The sequence below is a fragment of the Saccopteryx bilineata genome, chromosome 12 (assembly GCF_036850765.1).
Source record: "Saccopteryx bilineata isolate mSacBil1 chromosome 12, mSacBil1_pri_phased_curated, whole genome shotgun sequence".
Classification (NCBI taxonomy): Eukaryota; Metazoa; Chordata; class Mammalia; order Chiroptera; family Emballonuridae; genus Saccopteryx; species Saccopteryx bilineata.
The window spans coordinates 39,321,957-39,344,903 of record NC_089501.1 but is presented as its reverse complement, the minus strand read 5'-3'; the positions used below and the strand labels follow the sequence as shown (position 1 = coordinate 39,344,903).

At 38.2% G+C, this 22,947-nt stretch overlaps 1 protein-coding gene across 7 annotated transcripts in view; it reads right to left on the bottom strand.

Moving 5' to 3' along the window:
- Positions 1 to 22,947, bottom strand: part of UTRN (utrophin) — a 510,071-nt gene that overhangs the window by 158,934 nt on the left and 328,190 nt on the right. For all 7 annotated transcript variants that reach the window (XM_066248060.1, XM_066248061.1, XM_066248058.1 and 4 more), the window contains one exon: positions 693 to 865. In XM_066248060.1, coding sequence (XP_066104157.1) covers positions 693 to 865 — 173 coding nt within the window. The remainder of the gene's footprint in view (positions 1 to 692; positions 866 to 22,947) is intronic.

Genomic DNA, 22,947 nt, shown 5'->3' with positions numbered 1-22,947 from the left:
TAAACCATTTTATCTTTTATAAACATCTCAGTAATGATGAATATATTCATAACAGTTATTTCATACATTTCTTAAAGATAAAAATGAAGACTATATCCCTCATTACTTTTAAGCAGATTCAATCTATTTGGAAGCAGAGAAAGGTCAATACAGAGATAGATGTGCCCACCAGCTGTTATAAACTTATGATACTGGTACATGCAATAATATAGTTAGAGCACTGTGTTCTCTCCCTCCGTTTCCCTTCGGAGTAATTACTTGAGAAACGGGGCTGTGGAGACTCCGCTTTATTTCCAGTGCCTCTCTTCCCATTCAGACTCTTTCCTCTTCCCCGCCATCAGTTTCCTCGTCTTAAAAAAAAAAAACTTACTATTCACTTTAGTAGAATTTTCTAAATACTAAATAAATTAATGTTTGCAATGATCTTAACATAGTACTTGGTCAAGGTAAACAATAATTATCAGGTATTGGTCACATTATTAATAGTATTATTGGGTTGAAAATATGATATGAAAATTTATGAATAGGCAGGGACAGTTAGTAGAGGGCACTGGACATTAACGGACATTTAAATCTTACGAGTATTTTTGAGGCAGTAGCATGATGGTAAGGCTTCTTGTTCTCCGCCTGCCATACGAGAATCTAAAACATTGTGCTCCTGTCAGATTTATTTTGACATTGACCATTCTGACCTGATGCTGGCAGATTTTGCTTTCAAGTCGTTCCATCTTTGGTTCATATCATCAAGTCGATGCTGAAGCATTGTAGCCTCTTCAGAATTTCCCAAGGCTTTCACCATCTTCTGCCTGTTCCCATCGATGCTTTTAAATATGTCATTGTGGGCATCAATTTCCGCCTGGATGTCCTAAAGAGGAAAAAGCAAAGAGATATAATGCAAAGGTTAGATATTAGTGTCAACATTACTTGGGATTGTATGCAGAGTAAAATTAAAAATAAAGTTTTACAGAGGTCACAAATAGCACATCGTTTTAATTGCTTTATTTTTTACATTTAGACAAACTCACTAGTTAATTATCTCAATCTAATAAAATTTATTCCTAAAAATTTAAAAGACTGTTTTTATAAAAATGTCCTTATTAAGAAATAAAAACTAATGGCAAAATAATATTTGTCCTATTAAATGGGAAAATATTTGTTTATTGTTATAAAGTAAAATTTTAGTGCAGTTTAAGTAAAATCAGCATTATTATAAATTAATAATAAAAACTGGGTCAGATTTTGAAGAAGCATTTGGCTATATGTATCAAAAGCTTTAAAACTGTTAAAATTCCCTATCCTTGGAAGATTTATATATAAGTACATTTATCACACTGTTTTTAAAGTAAAAAAGTATAAACTATCAACTAATTCTAATTCTGGGAATATATCCAAAGGAAATGAAAACACTAACTCAAAAAAAAATTCTGAACCTCCCTGTTCATAGCAGTGTTATTTACAATAGCCTAGGTACAGAAACAACCTAAGTGTCCACTGGTGGATGAATGAATAAAATAATATAAATTAGGGCATATTTCAAAATGAATATGAAGCAATAAAATATCCCCTAATTTCTGTGAGCAGTATATATACAGAAAATGTTATTCAGTCATAAAAAAGATGAAGAAATCCTACCATTTATGACAACATGGATGGACTTGATGGCAATATGCTAAGTGAAATAAGACAGACAAAGAAAGACACATACTGTACAATCTCATGTGGGATCTAAAACAAACAAACAAACTGATAGAAAAAGAAATCCGGGAGCTGGAGGGATTGAGAAAAAAAAGAGAAATCAGACTTTTTGGGATTATCATAGCTGAAAGAGGGGAGAGGAGAAATCAGAGGAAGGTAGTCACAAAGTACAAACTTCCGGTACACAATAACTAAATGCTAGGGGTGTCCTGTACAATACAATGATGATGGCTAGCACTGCTCTATGATATATAGGAAAGTTGTTAAGAGAGCAAATTGTAGGAGTCCTCATCACAAGGCAAAAACTCTCCTTCTTTCCTTTCTTTTCTTTTTATTGTATGTATATGAGAAGGTAGACGTTAGCTTAACCAAGGATGGTAATCATTTCATGATATCTCTAAATCAAACCATCACATTGCATACCTTAAACTTATACAACAATGTGTGTCAAACATTTCTCAATAAAACTGGGAAAAAAGTGAAAACTATTATAACACATTAATGGTAATATTAAGTTTAAAATATAGTTTAAAAACTATATATTATGTTAATTTTAAAGCAGGTGTTTAAATTGAGCATATGTATTTCTATATCACTGCATACACATACATTAAAAAACTGTAAGCAATAAATCAAAATAATCTCTGTGTAAGAGGATCAATGGTGATTTCAGTTTACTTCTTGATACTTCTCAGAGTTTCCAAATTTCTACAAATAATAGTTTCTTTTCATAATTTGATAAGTATAAAAATTTTAAAATTTTAAATATAGGTCTTTTTTAATAGTCTCTCATTATAAGGCTGTTGGCACAATTATCTATATTAATTTGGCAATCATCTTTTCTTCCCGAATAAAATGGAAGCGATCTAGTTGTAGCTAATTTTAATGTGACAGCTGTTATTATTCAACAAATGAGTGTGAACTTCCAAACAGAAAGCCAACACCAGAGGGGGCCATGAAGGTGTGGGGTAGGTCTCCATGGCATTTCTTGGCAATAAATATTAAGGCAACTTTCTCCAAAAATTAAAAAATGTATATTCCAGGCAATGAATCTGAATTAGTGAAGGGAGACCAAACTCTTAAATACTATAGTTTCATTACCCTGCTCATCTTCGGTCTCCCTGTATAAGCCTCACTCTTCTGAAGCTTCTCTGTTTTTAAATGAGTGGCGTAAAGGTTTTAATACATAGTCTTTGAAATCTCAGAAAACTTTTATTCATTGAAAGTCAATCTTGATATGCAGACTGTGTAATTCATGAAGAACCAAGGCTTAGGAGCTAGCTTCCAGGCGGCTGTTCTTCAAGCATCTACACACCTATACCAACCAGGAGGATGCATGCAAAGGCCTTCTTCACCTCGTCCAATCAGCATGGTAGGAAGGCATCACGTACATAAAGTTAAGGGGAAGAATAGCTGAACGATAGTTTCACAGGAGACCTGTGATGTCCAACATGACACTAATAGGGTCATATTTGAGAAGTGGGAGAGATGGACACAGTCTAATAGACAGCGTTTGCAAAATTTATGTTCCACATTTGCAAAGCCATGGTCTCTGAGATGATTGGCCCTAACGAAAGAGCTAAGGTTGGTTCAGCTGCAGAACAAGATCTGGGTACAGCCAGGCTTAGGGTTAACCACTGGACAAAAACTCTGAGGTTATGGATTCCTCTGCATTTCACTGGCACCCCATCCCAGAGAGTGCAGAGCAGACACTGAGGAGAGGAGTGGAACAGAGCCAGATACTGATTCAAGTTCTCAGGTTGCAACGTTATGCATGAAAAGTGGCCATCTCTTGATCTTCTTAGCTTGGAATGCTTCAAAGAGAAATTCTCAGTTGAAAAAAAAAAAGAAAGAAAGAAAGAAAGGAAGGAAGGTTCTGCTGAAAGGTTCTTGCGTGTCATGTCTGGAACAACACAGTCCTGTTCTTTAGGACGGAGCTGTTCTATTTTTGTGTCCTGAAATGCATTTTAAGGACATCTAAAGTGCGTATTAAAAACCACCAGATTCAAATTCATGCTGTATAGATAGATGTGTGAAAGTCATTTGTCTCAAGAAGCCCAATGACACAGTGAACAAGGCAGGTCTTGGCTCTATAATGTCACAAAGGTTCTGCCCTCAAACTTCCTGTATAAATCCCTGAACATCATTGTCCATGGCTCACATCTAAAAGCACAGGGCAAAGTCAAACTGCAACTTCCTGAAGTAGCCTAATCTGTCTGCTTCCTTCCGTATCCAAAAGACCTAGGAAGACAGAAGTGCATGAAGACCCGTAATACTCCTCTAAGATTCACACATAAGGAAATTCAGCTATCACTGCATGAAGGCAAGTTTGGCGCCTCACACCAGATCAGCTAAGGCCCTTTCCAAACCAGCCACAGTGAGGGATGGAGTAAAACAGAACTGCATCACTGACCCAGTCAGGACTACAAGGATTTGTAGAATGTTTTGGTTAAGAGCACATCCTTGATCATATATATATTCATGCTGGAACATGACTTTCAGTGCATGGAAAATCCTTATACACATGAGCCTCCTCAAAAGAAAATCAACAATGAGAAAGCGATCAAAGAAAAGGAAATCAGAATACATCATTCTGTTTAACATTTGGTGGCATATTTATTTGGGAAAATATAGCAAGAGCGCCTAAAGAAAGAAAATCATCTTAATATTTCTTCAATATCCTTCACAGGCTCTGAGTCTAATATAAAATAGATACAAAGAGATAACAGATAGGTAGGTAGGTAGGTAGATGATAGTTAGATAGATAGACAGACAGACGGATGGGTGTAATCAATGCATAAATAAATATGAATAATTTCCTCTTGACTGACTGGCATATTAGCAACTCCAGTGCCACACACACACACACACACACACACAAAAAAAATCAGATAATGAAATAATTAGAAGGAAATTATTATTAATCAGTTTGTTTAATCTCTTCATTTAAAAACTTTAACATGGGAAGCCTAAAATTATTTAGAAGCCTGCACTGCAAAGTCTTGCTTAAGCTTTTCATTGGAATTTAGAATTACATGCAATTAATGAATCACGCTCCTTCATAGATCACTGTGCAATGCTGCGCTGGTTTTAAAAATTGAGACGTCAGCATGGGAAGCTGTCAGATTATGACCCTGATGTAGCATTAAAATAAATTAAAGTTCTATGAGAGAGGGTTTACTCTCACGGCACAGCTGGGAGACATGCCCTCGTAACACCTACCCCTGCCCTCTGCAAGCCTTTCTGAACGTTACACAGCACAAAATGGTTATTGATAATTAGTTATGGGAGTGTAATCCATCTAGAAGCAGAAAGCAATGCTCTTCCAAGCATGTAACATAAGCCAGTCATGTGCACAGAGGGGCCGAAGCAAGGTATTCGAGTAGTTACACTAATACTTGAAAACAGAAGGAATATTTTAAAGATTCACTTGCAAGACTTAAAAGGCACCTTCAAATAATGTAAACATAATGTGCAAGAAATGCCAATGGTTTAGAATAAAAGAACTACATATTTTTCTCTAAGTAAAAACACCGTCAAAAGCCTAAAATTCACCCTTTCATAAGAAACTTCCAGGAGACAGTCATAAAAGCTCACGTTGGTTCACTGTTCACAAGTTAGACTTTTTGTATACAACACCCACTACCCTGGACAAAATAAAGTCACAAATAAAGGAAAACATTTATTTGTTTATGTAATTATTTAATACTTGGTATTTAAATACCAATTTTGCCCTTAACTAAGCATCTTTTTAGTGATACAATGCACAGAGTTAGTATAGGTAAACACTTTATGTTGTATATTACCATACATTTTATTTCTTCATAATGACCTATAATCAAGTAGTAGCCCTAATTTTGTAAGCACAAATATTTCTTAGGTTATGATGAACAGAAGAACTGTTTGAAGCCTCTGAGAGGACACAGAGATTTGGAAGAGGACCAGCAGGAAGTCTTCAACAGCTAAACTGGTGTTAAAATAGATTCATCCTCTTTGGGCCTTGTTGACATCATTTTGGTTTATTTTTGCATGGCATATTTACCTAAGCCTGCATGCACATAGCAGAGTTTTCTCTGAAGGAATCCTGACCCCTTTCCTGAAGGTGAAAAAGTGAGGTCAGCAACCACTTCCCTGCGGTATCCCGAGGGGCAGGCTAAGTCAACAATGCCAACCATTCAGGGACAGGAAATCCACTGTTCCTTTCAAAAGTCACACCAGACTTCAGAGACAGTTTAGAATTGATTATCAGGTGCTCAGCGTGATTCTGGCCAGAGCTTTAGGTTTTGAAAATGAGGAATCATAACAGTTTTTTAAAAAGGGAATTATTAGCTAAAAAATAACACCATAATCAGATATCATCATCAAGGGTCATTATGTAATATCTAAATAAACTTTGAGACACTGTGTAGACTTCTGGTGAGTTATTATGGTTAATTAGTCAATAACTAAAATTAATTTATTAAATTCAATGAACTTATTGAATTAATTTTATAAGCTACATTTTCTTTCAATAATCTCATAGATTTAAACCACTTTATTAATAATTATGTATTACCACCTGGTCTGCAGCAGCATTTATTAAATAAGAAATCAATGTTGGTAATATTTATTCCCATTTTCTGTGATTTTAAATATATGTTAGACAAGAGAGAAAAAATGTTAAATTACTAAGTAGAGTAAGTTTACAGTTAAATGTACTTTTCAAGATAATTTGTACAAGCCCATTTGCAATGATAAAGAATCAGTAGATAAACAACTACGTTTTAAATTCTAGCATAGCAAACACTGCTATTAACAAAAATATTTCTCACAGCAAAAAGTACCAAATCCTTGACTCTATACCAATTGTTACTAAAACACACTAAAATCTTATTAAATTAAAATACAGTGTCTTTCCTTCCAAGGTGCACTTTATATAAGCAGGTTTGATCTATATACGAACGCAAGTTTCTTTTTTTCCCTTTTACTGTTAAGTGAGAGGTGGGGAGGCGCAGAGAGACAGACTTCCACGTGCACTCTGACCAGGATCCATCCAGCAAGCCCCCTACCCTGCATTGCTCTGCCCATTTGGAGCCGCCGCTCCATTGCTCAGCAACGAAGCTATTTTAGCGCCCAGGGCCAACTCTGGCTGCAGAAGAAGAAAGAGAGAAATAGAGAAGTAGAGGGGAAGGAGTGGAGAAGCAGATGGGTGCTTCTCCTGGGTGCCCTGACCAGGAATCAAACACGGGACTTCCACTCACTGGGCTGACACTCTACCACTGAGCCAACTGGCCAGGGTCACAAGTTTCTTAAGAATAGTTATTAAATATTTCATGGGGCCGAACTTTTGTCCCATCTTAATTATCAAAACCAGATAATATAATTAAAATTGAACAGGTCTGAAAACCTAGTAAAGGATTTTGCATGTAAATGTTTAAATCTACAGTCCTGGGGTATCCGATTCCTCACCTCCTCACCTGTGTAAAACGTAGTGCCTATTGCCCAGGAAGCTTTCAATTTGTTCCCCATTGTGCTTATGCGTGCATGCGTGCACATGCGCGTACGCGCGCACACACACACAAACAGTCTCAGTTACTCCCTTATATTAAACTCATCTTTTAAATCCCAGTTTAAATGTAATTTCTTCAGGAAAGACTTCCAATTGAAGTATGGGCTACCTGTTATTGTTATAGCTCCCTTTACCTTGCTAAATCAAATACCTGTACTGAGAAACTCCCTTGTTTAATGTCTTTGTCCTCCTGTTAGACTAGAAGTTCGGTGAGGTGAGGTCCCTGTGTTCTCCACTCCATCTCTACACTCAGCCCACTGCTGCCACAGGCACTGCACAAATATTTACTAAATACTGAACGAATGAACAGACTCTGAAATTTGAAGTTTACTGCATATTCAAGGACGCATTTGTTTTAAAATTAGATGTTACAAGTTGAGCAGTAAAATATAGCTTTAAATTATCATTTTAAGTCAGTCATTGTAAAGGAGGTAAAAGCCACAAAGGAAATGTAGCACTGAGTGGTCTCCCTCTGGGTTGTCGCTGTGGGAAACGGCTTCTCCAAATGAGCCACAGAAAGAGTAGTACTGTTCATATCCACACACACACACACACACACACACACACACACACACATGCGCGCGCGCATAAAGAACTACCATTATCATTAATTATCTAGTAGCAGAACAGCATACATTAATAAAAGGCAACAGTCACTCACAATGTCACTGAGTTAAAATTGTCTATTACGCTATCCTCTTTGACTACTAAATAAATGGAACTGTACCCGATGCAAATGGCTCAAGTATGCCAGTACATTAAAATCCACCAAAGCCATAAGATATTTACTTTATGAAGTAATCTCAAGCAGAAACTTAACTCATTCAAGTCAAATGGCAACAAAACCAATTCACGGGCTGGGTTTCAGAGAAGTGCATTGCTGGAGCAGCTTTCTGTGTTAAGTCAACTTTTTGTTTGAACTCTTCAGGTAGTTGCATGGATACGCTGTCCCGGTGCTCACCCCTCATGGTTAGGACCTGCTTGCTGGCAGGTACAAGGTCATTCTTTTGCGCTGAGAAGTTTGTCTCAACCTCCTCTTTAGGACTACACTGGGTTACACACGGTTCCTATCAATTGGGCTTTTCTGATCCTTGATGCGCCATCACCTTGAGGAAACAGTAGAGAATGTTTCCTGACTCCTGGATCATAAGGCTTCTCAGCATTGCCTTTTCTGGTTCAAGGAGATTAAGAATGAGGACCAAGTACAACTTGCCTTTCCTGTTTATGCTACCAAACCACAAGCCATACACCACATGTTTGAGGACTGGGTAATCAAATACAGATTTCAATCATGTACCAAACATTTACTTAGAGACAAACACCCCACATAATTCACAAAGCCACTGGATTTTTCTAAAAGTCAGTCAGTTATATCGACTAGAATTGACCTCCCAGACAAACTGCCATCTTGAAGTTAGGCTGAAGGTTTGCTGTCATCTGAGCATTGCAATGATCTGACCAGTCTACAACTCTGCAGATTAACCATCATTGGGAGACCCACCATATATCCCAACCTTGGACTACAGTTTTCTTAAAGACTGAAATGGCTTCAAGAATACAGCAAAATTACCTTTTTGACCACGGCAACCTAAACATCAGGCTTAAACTATTACAACTACTGATATGAAAAGTGTGAAGTCACTAAGGGTAGGTTTCTCTCTAGAAGCAGATCACTAATACTGAGAAAAGACAGGACTAAGGAAACGGAGAGTAAAGGGACTAAGGGAAGATGGTTACTCAGCTTCTGAAGGGATCACGTGGTTCCCGCATTCCCGCAGGAAGCTGTGGCCATTCCCTAGAAATGGCCCTACTGCCTTCAGAGTTGGGGGAAGGTAGGAGTTGAATCTGAGAGGTGTGAGGCACTGGTACCCTTCTGTACTGCCACTTTTCCTGGCAATGAATCAACGTGGCAAGGGCTGAATACATGAGACGGCTTTTGTGAAAACACACAGAGAGTTTTTTAAAATACTTGAGGTAAAGAAAAATACATTCATGTTTGACAACTTCCTACAAATGAAATATGGCAAAGAGATTAAGTTTCACGTAGATTTTTATAAAGGCGTCTACCACAAAAATAAACATGTAAGGAGAACTTCAGGCTGTGAATTGCAGCAGGATGATTTCTTTAAATTGGCTCTTTGTCTAAAAAAAAAAAAAAAGTTCCCAATCAAGCTTTTCACAGGAATAAGCCAATAGACTTCTTATACTGTCAGTGCAACTACTAAAACAAGAATAAGAAATATGCAGATACTAAGATTTGGGAGTTAAAAGAGGAACACAAGCACATGACCAAAACTTGTCACATTGTCCATACAATGGCCAAAAGGCGGAGGCAGGTTCCTAACCTCGGGTATCTGACCTAGGCTTTTAAGCCTACTAGCTGCAATTACAATACAAAAGTCCAACTATTGCCCACAATTACTGCCTCTCCAGGGGTCTAAGTAATGAATTATTCATGTAACATATGCCCTATACCTTTTTAGGAGGAAACAGACAGATCTACACAAACCCAGCTAACAGACCTCTTTATGGTCATAAAGTTTGTCACCTGCTGTTACCAGCTGCCATAAAGAAGACATTCTCTCCCTCCTGCACGCCTTTCAAATGGTGAACAAGTAGACTTGGGCACCATCCTTTTACTCTCAGGAATTGAGGTGCTTAACAAGATATTAAAGTGAGAGGTCAAAGTGCACCCGGTGTTACAATCCCTACTTCTACAGTGGGGTTGCCGGAGAGTCGGGGGAGGGGAGGGTGCATCCAACCAGAAGTTCAATTCTTTCTTCTCCATATTTTGCCCAGATACTGTTTCCATCATCAGGAGGCAAGCAATAACTGCAATTGTTTTTGGAAAAAACTTTCAAATGATGTGGTTGTATTACACCTTTCTTCTCTGGCAACTGTCATTTTGTAAGAAAAGGCCCACGATTCCTTTAATGACTCCATCCAGTCTTGCTTATTCTTTGTACTTGTAATGAACCATAGGGCATTCACGTGGAAGCCACTGAGCACATCTTTAACAATGGGTAAGTCATTGATTTACGCACATATTTAGAATCTTCTGCCTCTTTCTCTTTTTTTCTTTAAAGGCTCGAAGTTGAAAGAAGATAGGTGCTTGGCATCCAAAGTGTAAGGCGGGTGGGAGCCCAGGAGCTGCACATTGAGGTTTTCTGTTTTGTTTAACTCTAAATGTAAGGTAGCATTTGGCAGGCTAGACTCAATCCTAGAGTGTGCCAAGAACTTTCCTATGGAAAAAAGAACTAAATGCAAAATTAATGACCCAAGCATTAAATCTCCACAGTGCATGCAAGCACTTCGTGTTTAAAACAGACACACTCGGGGTGGAGGGAGGAGGTTTAAGATCAGATGTGCCATCGTCACTGTGAGGCATCTTCTCCCAATCTCAGAACCGAACCTTCAGGAGAAGAAGGCTGGAAAAGGCAGAGCTGGCACTGCCGGGAGATGAACCCGAGGGTGAGGAAAACAGAACCATGCCTGATGAAGTCAGACTTTGGCATGAAAACCCAGTGTTGTTGCTATTCTTTTCTTTCTTTTTTTTTTCTCCTCCAAAATAACGTTCAGTTAAATTACCAGCCGACTCAAGTACAAAAGATCTCTTCTGATGTGGAATTCTAAAACTGACAAGCATCATGAGAAGCCCTCCTGACCAAAGGAAAGGATTGCTAATTTGCTCTTTAGTTGACAAAAAAAACCCCACAAAAATTTAAAGAGGTTATTAAATCAAGTATATCTTAGACATTATATTAAATAATCAAAGTCAACAGAATAGATACCATCTAAATGTATAGTTAAAAAGAAAGAATAGAAAAGGAGGAAAGAGAAGAAGAGAAACATACATGAAGTCAGCTTTCTGCATACCTTTTCAAATTTGGTCAGCAATTCCCGTAAGCTGAAGTTCAGACCAATCATCGTCCAGTAGCCCTTGAAGTTTACATCTTTCCAGCAAACTTCCTTCAGACAACAGCGTTTAACTTCCAAAAACCGTATCTTTTCTGGCTATACTTTAAAATCCTCTGTAAAATCCTTTACAAGCCTTGCCCTTGAGCTATGGTCCATGAGGAGCAGCAGCTTGCGCTGGGACATTTTAGCCACTTCACCGAGGGTCCGTTTCTTCATGGACTTTGGAATTCCCAAGGAATAGACCTGCTTCTACAATTTCTAGGATCTGTATTCCACGAGGCTGGCATGGTCTCCTTTTTCTCTGGGAAGCCCGGGATTCCCCTTTGCTCACCTTGCTAATGACCTGCAGCCCACAGTTAGTCTCTCCTGGGCCCCAAGCTCAAAGTTTGGTCTCAGTTACACACAGCAAAAAGAAGCTATATCCTGGAAACTTGCATGAGAGAAGGCAAAAAAAAAAAAAAAAAAAAAAAGCCAAGTATTACCAACTTCCTCCATTCAGACTGGTTTCAGAAAGAAAAAGAAAAAAAAATCCTGGGTAAAGAGCCAGGAGCCAGTTTTCAAAGAGCATGACTTAAGTAGAGTTCGAACAGCAAGGAGTGTACTCTTGTCTGAAGAAACAACCCAACACGGGACAAGAGGCCACCGGTTTGCATTCTCCCAGACACCGGCAGCCTGCGTTGCTATGGTAACCACCAAGCTAGTTTCAGTCCATTTCCCTAGGTCAGGCTATGCCTAAGGGATGCTGTCAGTGCAACAGAACTAAGCTGTTTGAAAGTTGCTCTATCTGTCCGGAGAAAAGTTGGAGCAGCGGATCTCAGGCAGGGGATCATTTGCAGAGTTTGTGGCAGGGGAGCAGGGGCGGCAGCTCCAGCGGCTCCCCTCGCCGATCTGACAGTGGTGCGGTAATCCACTGCTCTTTCCAACGGTTGTTTATTATTTTAATCAGCATCCTCCCTTCCACCATCCCTCACACGGTTTGAAGTGAAGCTCACTCCCACTTCCTGGAGGCCTCCCTGCCCCAAAATGCAGAACTTAGCTCTCAGATTGTCTGGATCCTGAATGGATCCCGGGATTCATATTCCAATTTGGAGCCTACCCATGAAAACAAAAGGGGATAGGTGTACAAGACAACACGAGGCACAAAACAAAATATGTGTGACCAACTGTTTTCTTTCTGAAAAGGTTTTAACAGTGCAATGATGGGGAGGATAAAAAAAATTTTCTTTGATTTCATTGATAACTCTAAGAGCCATTCAGACTTGTTTCCACATGGGGAATTCTCTTGTTTGTGAAATAAATCTGAAGTGAAACTACTAAAAATGTGAGTAATAACCAGTTACTTTTAAATGCGTCATTTGATGTTATTACTGGTACTCAGAAAATGACTCTCTCCCACCAAGTTTTAAGTAATTGCTTTAAAGGAAAAAGTTCAAGCCCCATGATCTATTCTTTGCTCTGCTATTATGAACATCATGCCAAGGCAAAAATGTGATTTTGCTTTTTGCATTACATAGCTATTCAGTATACCAATAAAAGTTAAGTGTGACAGATATGTCCATATGAAACATATTTCTCGAGCTGTGTGCAGAATTTTGTCATAAGTATATAATGCTTTTAAAAATGACACCATCACAAATGGAATGTTGCTCTTAATATAACCAAGTTTACTCTTTGTATCAGGGCATAGAGCAGGGAAGGAAAAAAAACCAACAACCCTGAAATAGAATATGTATCTCCTAAAAGGCTATTTGACTTACTCAAATATCAAAATTGTTAGCATGCATTTAAATCATAGATAGAAAGAGATTCCACTAACAAAGAAAAGAGCAAAAACCTGTTAGGAAACAGTATACAATATGGTTATTTCTTTTTGGATTTGCACACCCTTTTTCTTTCCATTTCATTCCCAACTTATTTTCATATCAGTATTTAAAATAGCATGTGTTTTACATATGCGGATCTACGCGAAATTTAACAAGCTTTTAAACTATTTTCATCATTTATTCCTAAAACCCAACATGTCCCCAGGGGCAAATGGCTTTATGAGATTTCTAGCAGAATTTGTTCTACCTCCAAGTAGATTTATGCCCAACTCAGATTTCTGCACAGACACTCTTAATTTCAAACACTAGCAAACTAATGGCAATCCCAAAACTTCTAAATAACATTAATCTGTGCACTTCAGATCAACCAAAGCACTGACAGCAGCATAAAGACCAATCATCAGAAATGGAGTGCGGGCACAGACAGAAACTGACCAGGGGACCCGATCTGTGAGGGCTCTGGGGCCACATGGAGAGATCCTTCAGCAGCAACAAACAAACATTTTACATAAATACAAAACAAAGGAAACCACCAGCACCACCACCAGCACCGCAAGAAAAATAAATAGAGAGAGTGAAAGAGAGAGAGAGCAATCTTTCTCAGCTGGGCAAACTTCCAACTACCACCCAGAGTGCTGGATGACTGTGACCAGAGACATGTGCAAACAGGCAATCCCCGTGCACATATCCGAAGACTGAATTCAATAAAAACTCTGTGAAACAGCAGAGACTACCACAGTCTCTCCCTCAAGAAGACGCTTAGGTTTAAAGGGTTCTTACACTAAGACAAGAACGATACGTTACTATTAGAGCTGCAAATATCTTATATACTGATACAAGGCTGATCTTTACCAGGAAAAAGCAGCAACAGCCTGCTTATTTGTAGGTCTTCTCAAAAGAGAAGAGCAAGGGAACTCTTATCAGCATGATCAGTACTAGTGTTCTGAAAGTGACAAAAGCAGAATAAGGAAAACGTGGAGACTTCTGGATACTCAAGAGAGAGTTCTAGAGTGTAGTGTCCAGATGTCAGTGTCCCTGTACCAACCACTAGTTTCCCTGACTTTTCCGGGCAAATGCCCCACGCCCATTTCTCAGAAATGACATCCTCAGAACTGACTCACACAGAAAAGAGAAGACCAAATAAAGTTTCCGTATGTACATTTATAAAATGTCACAAACTAAGATACAGATGAGACTAGCCCTACTCTCCTAAAGACACACTCTTTAGGAGAAAAAGGGGGGAAATACTCAGAGGATCTATATGGACCCATTCAAAAAATTTTTTTGAATTCTCCCCTAATTTGAATGACAGGGTAACTATACTCTTACTAAAACACTGGAGAGGAACTAAAAATTTGATTTTTAAAGTGTCAAAGACAAATATTTTATGTAACAATCCAAAGATATTCAACAGAATTCAAATAGCTAAATATTTAATATATTATTCTAAAGCACTATGATCTTTGATGACGGAGTAACATATTAGAAGTTAGACTTAGAAAATAAAAATGTAAATTGCTTTCATAACAGGGAGCACATTTTTACTATGTGTTTCTGTTTTACACCTATAAATAAGTATACAATCTAGATGAACCTCTGTATACAAAATATCATCCTAGTAGCATATTTTACATCTCCACAACCTCATCATTTTTAACCAAAAGTCTTTGATACATTATAGAAGCAGAAGAAGCAAAGGAAGCAGAGGAAGCAGAAGAAAGAAGAAGAAAAGAAGAAGAAGAAGAAGGAAGAGGAGGAGGAGGAGAAGGAGGAGAAGAAAAATGAAGAAGAGGCAGCTTCCAGAGAAGGCAATGTATCTATCACTAGAGATACAACAAATTGAACGATAAAATTTGAAGTAGTTGACATTTGTCAGTTTAAATTATTGTGTAAATAAGTTAGGCACTAATCTTCAAGGGGTGAAATAAACATACACTGAGTATCCTAAAATTCTCAAGCGAAATAATCCATGTCTCAAACATAGACACTTCGATCCACAAGAACATGAAGGTCATAGAACCACCGAGCAGCATAGAAACACTTGACAATGGAATCAATGAAGTCTAAATCCAAATGACTTAATAAAACCCACATTCTACTGCCGAATGAAGAGAGCTATATGTCTATATAGAAAACTTTGGCTCTGGCAACTTCCAAAGGCTAGGCGAATTTAAAACCTTTATATACTTATAAACTGTACTTTGTTTAACTTATTTAAAAGAATTACCTATTTAGCAATTTCATCAAGGCAGTCAGACGTTCTTTAGAGTTCAGTCAAATACAAGCAGAAAAGCAGTCTAAATGCCCTGTTGAAAATTAATCTGCCCTGGCCAGTTGGCTCAGCGGTAGAGCGTCGGCCTGGCGTGCGGGGGACCCAGGTTCGATTCCCGGCCAGGGCACATAGGAGAAGCGCCCATTTGCTTCTCCACCCCCTTCCCCTCCTTTCTCTCTGTCTCTCTCTTCCCCTCCCACAGCCAAGGCTCCATTGGAGCAAAGATGGCCCGGGTGCTGGGGATGGCTCCTTGGCCTCTGCCCCAGGCGCTAGAGTGGCTCTGGTCGCGGCAGAGCGAAGCCCCGGAGGGGCAGAGCATCGTCCCCTGGTGGGCAGAGCATCACCCCTGGTGGGCGTGCCGGGTGGATCCCGGTCAGGCGCATGCAGGAGTCTGTCTGACTGTCTCTCCCCGTTTCCAGCTTCAGAAAAATACAAAAAAAAAAAAAAATTAATCTATGTCTCATCCGTATGGTAGATCTTAAAGGACACTTCCTGCTACACATAGAGCTCAAATTTTCTAAAAACTATAAAGTATGTTTCCTATGTAAAACCTAACAGGTTTCTCTGCATATTGTTCAAAATGAAGAAAATAAAAGAAGAGAAAATAGAAGCAGAACCTTGGGAGCTTCCAAGGCGAAGCATACAGAGGTCAATAGGTGAGTGCAAAGAAATGGGTATGTTGTGGCTTTATTCAAAATAAAGCACTTCACGCATGGGTAGAAAAAAAATTACTCCTTCTAATCCCATTCTTACACAAGGAAAGATCCAAGTTATAAGCCTTGAAAAGGAATAGGCACAATTCTCCTTTTCATAACACTTCTAATTCAAAACTAAAAGAGCTCCAAGATCCCACTCATGATCTGAGATTCCAAATTCATTGTCTGCTGCCGCGGTAGTTCTGTGAAGGAAGACTACTCAATACATTACAGCCTTCTAGTTAACATCAGCCAGCAGCCAAGTCTGTCAGCTGGTAGCTATTTAAAGTAATATACGGCCCTAAAGGGCAGAAGGTTGGATCTGAAATGGAGGCCTGAGCCCCCGATGAAAGGCGGAACTCTCCTTTTTAGTTCAGGAAGCTCAGACAATATGCTTTATACACAAAGAATTATGCTCAATGTTTATCTCTTCAATAATGCCATTTCTTTCGATAATTATACAGGTGGCACTTGGGAAATAAAAATTCTAATTCATAAAAAAAAACAAACAAACTCAACACTTTATCTATTGCCATAATCTACAGCCAAAGATTCTACTAGACATGCTAAAGGCACGAAGAGCTTTCTCTTTGGCAGCGCATGGGTGGGGCGGGGGGGGGGGGGTAAGGATTGAGGAAGAGAAACCCTGGCTGATCTGCTTCTGAATTAGCCAACCAGGTGCAGGGGTCAGCCTCCGGCAACCTTCGAAATATTTAATGATTCAGAGAGCACTTTATTAGGTGACTAAAAATAATGCCAAGACAAGTTAATGTTTCAAAACCATATCCTTCCTCCGAAATATGCGGCATGAGACAAGAGTGAAACCATCTCAGGCGGCCAAGCCTCACAATTCCAGATGTCCACTGACGGCACGAGCCCTCACACTGGGATATGCAGCAAAGTCACAATGGGCTTTGGAGAATGTTCTCAAAGGTTTCTAAAGGGTTTGGCCAATGTCCCTTAGCTGTGCAGATTTGGGAAAATGAAAGGCAACATTAAAATACCAATTTTCATAATGATGAACGTGTCACGATACATCATAATTGAAGGTTGCTGTTTTCACTCCCAAGTAAAAAATGTGTACGCTTCCCAGGAGGGCATTATTCCTGTAATCTGAATATGTATTTAAGGAACTGGACATTGGATGAACCCTGAGGAAGCTGAGACTAACCCTGTGAGACCAGCTGTGCTTCTGTGTGTAATTCTAAGCAGCAGGGGCTTTCTGATGCCTGACGGCCAATCCACTCAGAGCGGACTTACCGCTTCAACACTGGTCCATGCTCCTGGCATCTGCCCGCTTAGCATCCCAACTGGAATTTTTTGCACAATCATAGCCAAGCCTTCTTTAACACTTTCATCATGATTTGTCTTCACTAATCTCACCAGTAACCAGTCAACACACTTACACATGAACCACTTACACTTACAAATATGGCTCCCCAAAAAGTCACAGACTATCGTCACCTCTTCTTTCCCAAGTATCTTCAGCTACCTTTACTTTCTGTAGTTCATCTTACGTCCCTCGTTTGTTTATTCTGAGCAATGAGTTCTGCAATGCCTCTGTTAAGTCATTACACTTCCTGGAGATTATTACAAACAGACAAGTTGACTTTGAAAAATCTGCCAAATTTTAGGCTGGAGATAATTTAGCAATATTCATTCAACATTAAAATGAATATAACCTTTGAGTTAGAAATTCTATCCTTATATGTTTAATTTGAAAACGTGTATAGATACATGTACAAGGATGCTCAGTAAGTTCTATTTGACATCGCAAAAAGCTGAAAACAATGTAAATGTCCATCAGTTAGGTAACTGTAAATAAAGTATAGTAGATTCCCACAATAGAACGCTGTTCGACAATGGAAAATAGGGAGATGGTGGCTACATGCTGATAAGAAATAAAACTCTAACATGTATGTATGTATGTATGTATGCAGGATGTATATGTATATGCCCCAAAGGGGGATACTGACATAGATGCATAAAGGTACAATATATGGATAAAATAATATTTCTGGGGCAATATATAAGAAGATAGAATGTGGTTATCTCTGAGAGAGGCAGTGAAGACCTATGTGTCTAAGATGGGACACTATATCTTATACTATGTGAATATTTTTATCACAGGCACATGGTACATATTCCACACAAAATGAAATCAATAAATAGATAGAAAATTCCCCACTAAAACACATTTATCTTTCTAGATAGATATCTCTTCCCCAAAATGGTGGCATCATTAGATTTGAAAGTAAATGCCACCAGAGACAATCATTTTTGTCTCTGAAAGATTCTGAAGTTTTGAAGTGCCAGATGGTCAGACATTCTAACAAATCAGCCCTCAGTAGAAACAAGCCTCCAGCAGCCATGGGCTGGTCAATGGTAAACTTTTCTAAAGGGGACAGAGACAAAGCCTTTTTGTTCTTGTAAGTTACTCTGTAACTAGTAACTCCAGTTTATTTAAATAATAACTTGGCTTCTCAATAGTCATTCTCATTCCAAGGAAACCAGTACGGTTTTATGTCATCTAATATTGTGTCATCCTATGGTATAAAAATTTTTTGAAATGTTTATAAAATTAGTAGATATACATTTAAAAAAATACAGCTAGGCTGACATCTTCAAGGCCATTGAAACATGGCTTCATCTTTCAAGTTGGGCTAAGTGAGCTGGCAGAGAGAGAGAGAGTCAGGGACTACTTAATGTCTCACGAGAGGATGTGTAGTACAAACAGAACTTTCATTCATGGGTCTAAGTTACAGCAGTCACAGAGAAAATACCACAGCCCCTGTCCTGCTTGTCATGTCTGGAGAAGGTATGCTTGACGTGCTGTGAAGGTTACTCTAACAAACGCTGAAGAAAATGTACCACTATAGGCGAAGCAACCCTTGGACACCAGGATTGGGTTCGTTCCTATTTAGGGGCTACATCAAATAGCAGAAGAGGTTTATAATCTCTAGCTCTATAATAAATATTTTCGGAACAAGGAATTTAAAGCACAATTTAAATCTACAATTTGTTCTGGCAGATATTTTAACTTTAAGATTAGAATCCAGGATGGCTGTAGTCACAGAGCTTTTAAAAGCACATCATCAAATCTAGTATTTATGCATATAAAATCAGTACTGACATCAAAATCTTAACCTTGGGAAGCTAAACCCAAGAAATGTTACTATTGTATAAAAACGTTTTTGGACCATTACTTCAGAGATACCTTTATAATTAATTTAAAATCCACACAATAAAATCAATATATTATTTTTCCATTATATAGCCACTTTCACCAAAATTATTAACACCCATCTTGATCACCAGACTTAATAACTGCTGGTGAGGACACTCATAAGTCTAATATCTAGCTATCATTACTAAGCGGACTCAGAAACAAGGCATGTTATTAAGGAAGCCACAGACAGCATAATATTGAAAAACATGAAAATAATTTAGCAAAGTTAAATGTTTTCTAAATGGTGCCACAAAATACTTTGAAACATAGTAATATTCTTTAACTCATCCTACTCCATCCCTATTCCACTTCCAGAGCTATTGGTGGCTTCTTTTTAGCTGTGGCATTGTTTTAAACACCTTTTTGTTACCTTAAACTAGTAAAGCAGTTCCTAAAATTGAAATACTCTTTCTATTTTGTTCACTTATGTATCCCGGATATTACAACAATCCCTGACACAAAGAACACAACCAGAAGACAATAACTGAACTCCTGAATCAATGCCGTACAGACAAGGTCCACACAACGTCATGAACTGTTGAGACTTCACACAACTAAGAATCACCGATAAATACACTTAACTTACCCAAAGTTTACATCTAAAATCTCTTAATATTTTTGATACCTTCTACCTACTTCAATCCACTCATTCACCTCCCAACAGGATTATTTCAAGCCATCTTTTTAGACTCCTGCCTCTATCCTTAAATTACGTTCTGTATTTTATTTGCAATGACAAATCAAAATAAATTATTTTCAAAAACTACTTTAATCCAAAAGTCACTTAATCTTACCCTTGATTTCCTCATCTATAAAACCAGTGTAGTAATAGCTAATTAAAATGTAAATTATGACATTAATTTTTTTTAATGTTAAAATACTTTAATTAAAATTTTCGGGTGTTGTTGGTTAATAAGATTATATAGGTTTCAGATGTACAATTCTATGATACATCACCTGTATATTGCATAGTGTGCAACCACCCTAAATCAAGTCTTTTGTAACCATGTATTTGACCAACTATGACTTTTTTAGAACACATATACACCTACATCTGGCAGGCTGTGTTTAGTCCACAGAAATTACATTTGAAAGTTCTTGATACAACCATATCAGCCCCTCTGCTTCTCCATAATGGCTCTCCACATCCCATCTGAAATATAGTTACACTGCAGTGAAACCCTGCCCAGTGGAGCTTCCTACAATCCTGGGAATGTTCTTTATTGTGGATGTCCAGTAGAGCAGTTTGGCTATTGTATGTTTGAAATGTGGCTAGTGTGACTGAAAAACTAAATTGTGGCTTTGTTTAAATTTAATTAAGTTAAAATCTGAATGTAGTCCCATGTGGCTAGTGGCCTTGCTATATGCTCCAGGCAAGATTTCCCCACAATATTCTAAAGGATACGGTTTTCTAACTTTCTCCAATCCACACTCCACCTTTTCTCCACTGATAGAATTCTTTTCTTTTAAATAACAGCCTCCTTTTTTCTATCCACTCAAATTTTGTACAGCCACTGAAGTCTAATTCAATTTCCACACTCTACTAAAAGCCCTGTAGGTAGCTCCAATTCAACAATTTCCTGTTCATATTGGCTGTCTCCATTATGCTGCATTACTACCCTGTGCTTTACTTAGGTGCCGCCCTGTTTTGTTTACAGCTATTCTGTCAATTTGTTTTACTGTCCCTCTAACCCAAGGACGGAGTAAGCACTTAGAGAAAGAAAAAACAATTGAATGTATTGGTCCATCAAAAGACCTGAAGAATGCTAAACATACAACTATTGCTTAATAGATTTTCTCTGAAAAGTATAAAACAATTAGAATTTATTAAATTTTACATCCTTAATGTGATTTTACAATCTTAAGAAAAGCCATGATCTTGGCAGACACTGACATATTTACAAAGTTACCGGAATCGTTAATCTAATTCAAGTTTAAAGCAAAAAATTCTAGGGGTTGTTTTAATCATTTTTCCATTTTCTGAAAGGATCCCAAGTTACTCTAAAAATTCTACACTTATTGACTGATAAGTTTTTCCAAAGAAAGAGAGGTTTCAGTCCTTCTGTAAACCACTAAAGCTTAACTGAACAGGCAAAGTTAATTTAAATGTATTTTTTAAGAGTCACACTTTAAATTTTAAAAGAAAGTGCTGCCCTCTTGTGAAATGAGGTAGAAGATTTATCATTTCACTGACAGTTGAGCAAATATTGTAGAGGGATTAAAAGTTAAAATTTAACATTAAAACTAAATAGATTTTATCTCAAAGTTGTATGTGTTTCCTCTGAGGTCTCTCCGTCATGTTCTTAGTTAATTTTCCAACCAAATGAATAATGGATCATCAGGGTCAATGTTCACAACTGTACTATACCTGAAAAAGAATGAATGACTGGCATATTCTCACTATAAGGAAAATAAAAAATTGTAGTTTTTTAAAAAATATTGCATTACTAGGAGACAATGGGAGCAGAGCTTATCAAGAAGCAAACAAGTTCATGACAACATGGGAAGTCTTAAGTCAACTCACTTTCTGACCTGGGCAAGAATTTACCTGTCTTCCATCCACTTATTTACATATAACATAAGTATTTTAATAATACCACAAACTACATAAATTTGTGTTGAGATTCAGAGGGAAAATAATTAGCATAATCCTTGTCACTTGGTAAGTGCTTATTAAAGATTATTGAACCAATAGCAATAATATTACCATACATTCATACAGGCATTTAAACAATAGTCCCTTAGAAAGCTAACAATTGCAATATATGCTGTCCTTTTGGGGGGGCATCTATTATGTGGCACAGGTATGAGTGCCACGTAATATTTAATTATATCCAATATAGCCTCCATTAGGTAGCACATGAAAAAAAGACATAAAAATACTTTGAAGAAGCTTACATTCTGAGCTATTCATGAAAATACATGAAAAAAAATCCATAATCTCATAAAGAACCATGCGAGCAGATATACAATTCACAGCAATGACCTCTCCAAATATATACAAGCTTTACAGATCCAACTAAACATAGTTTACTAAAAAATTTACTTGAGTAACAAATAGTAGATTACCTAGATTACTGTACTTATTGCTCCATAAGATGCACCTACCTGACCATAAGACACACCTAGGGTGTTAAGGAGGAAAATTAAGAAAAAAAAAAATATTCTGAACCAAATGGTGTGTTAAAATATTTACTAAAATACTGTACTTTTCACTCCATAAGATGCACGGGCATTTTCCCTTCCACTTTTGGGGGGCGAGGAATGCGTCTTATGGTGCGGAAAATATGGTACAATTCTAAGGATACCAAGAGACGAGGAAAAAATCCTTCAAATTAATAGTGATTCCTCTGTTTCTTTTTTTTGTTTGTTTGTTTGTTTCTTTTTTTCTTTTTTGCATTTTTCTGAAGCTGGAAACAGGGAGAGACAGTCAGACAGACTCCCGCATGCGCCCGACCGGGATCCACCCGGCACGCCCACCAGGGGGCGATGCTCTGCCCACCAGGGGGCGATGCTCTGCCCATCCTGGGCGTCGCCATGTTGTGACCCTCCTGGGTGTCGCCATGTTGCGACCAGAGCCACTCTAGCGCCTGGGGCAGAGGCCACAGAGCCATCCCCAGCGCCCGGGCCATCTTTGCTCCAATGGAGCCTTGGCTGTGGGAGGGGAAGAGAGAGACAGAGAGGAAGGCGCGGCAGAGGGGTGGAGAAGCAAATGGGCACTTCTCCTATGTGCCCCGGCCGGGAATCGAACCCAGGTCCTCCGCACG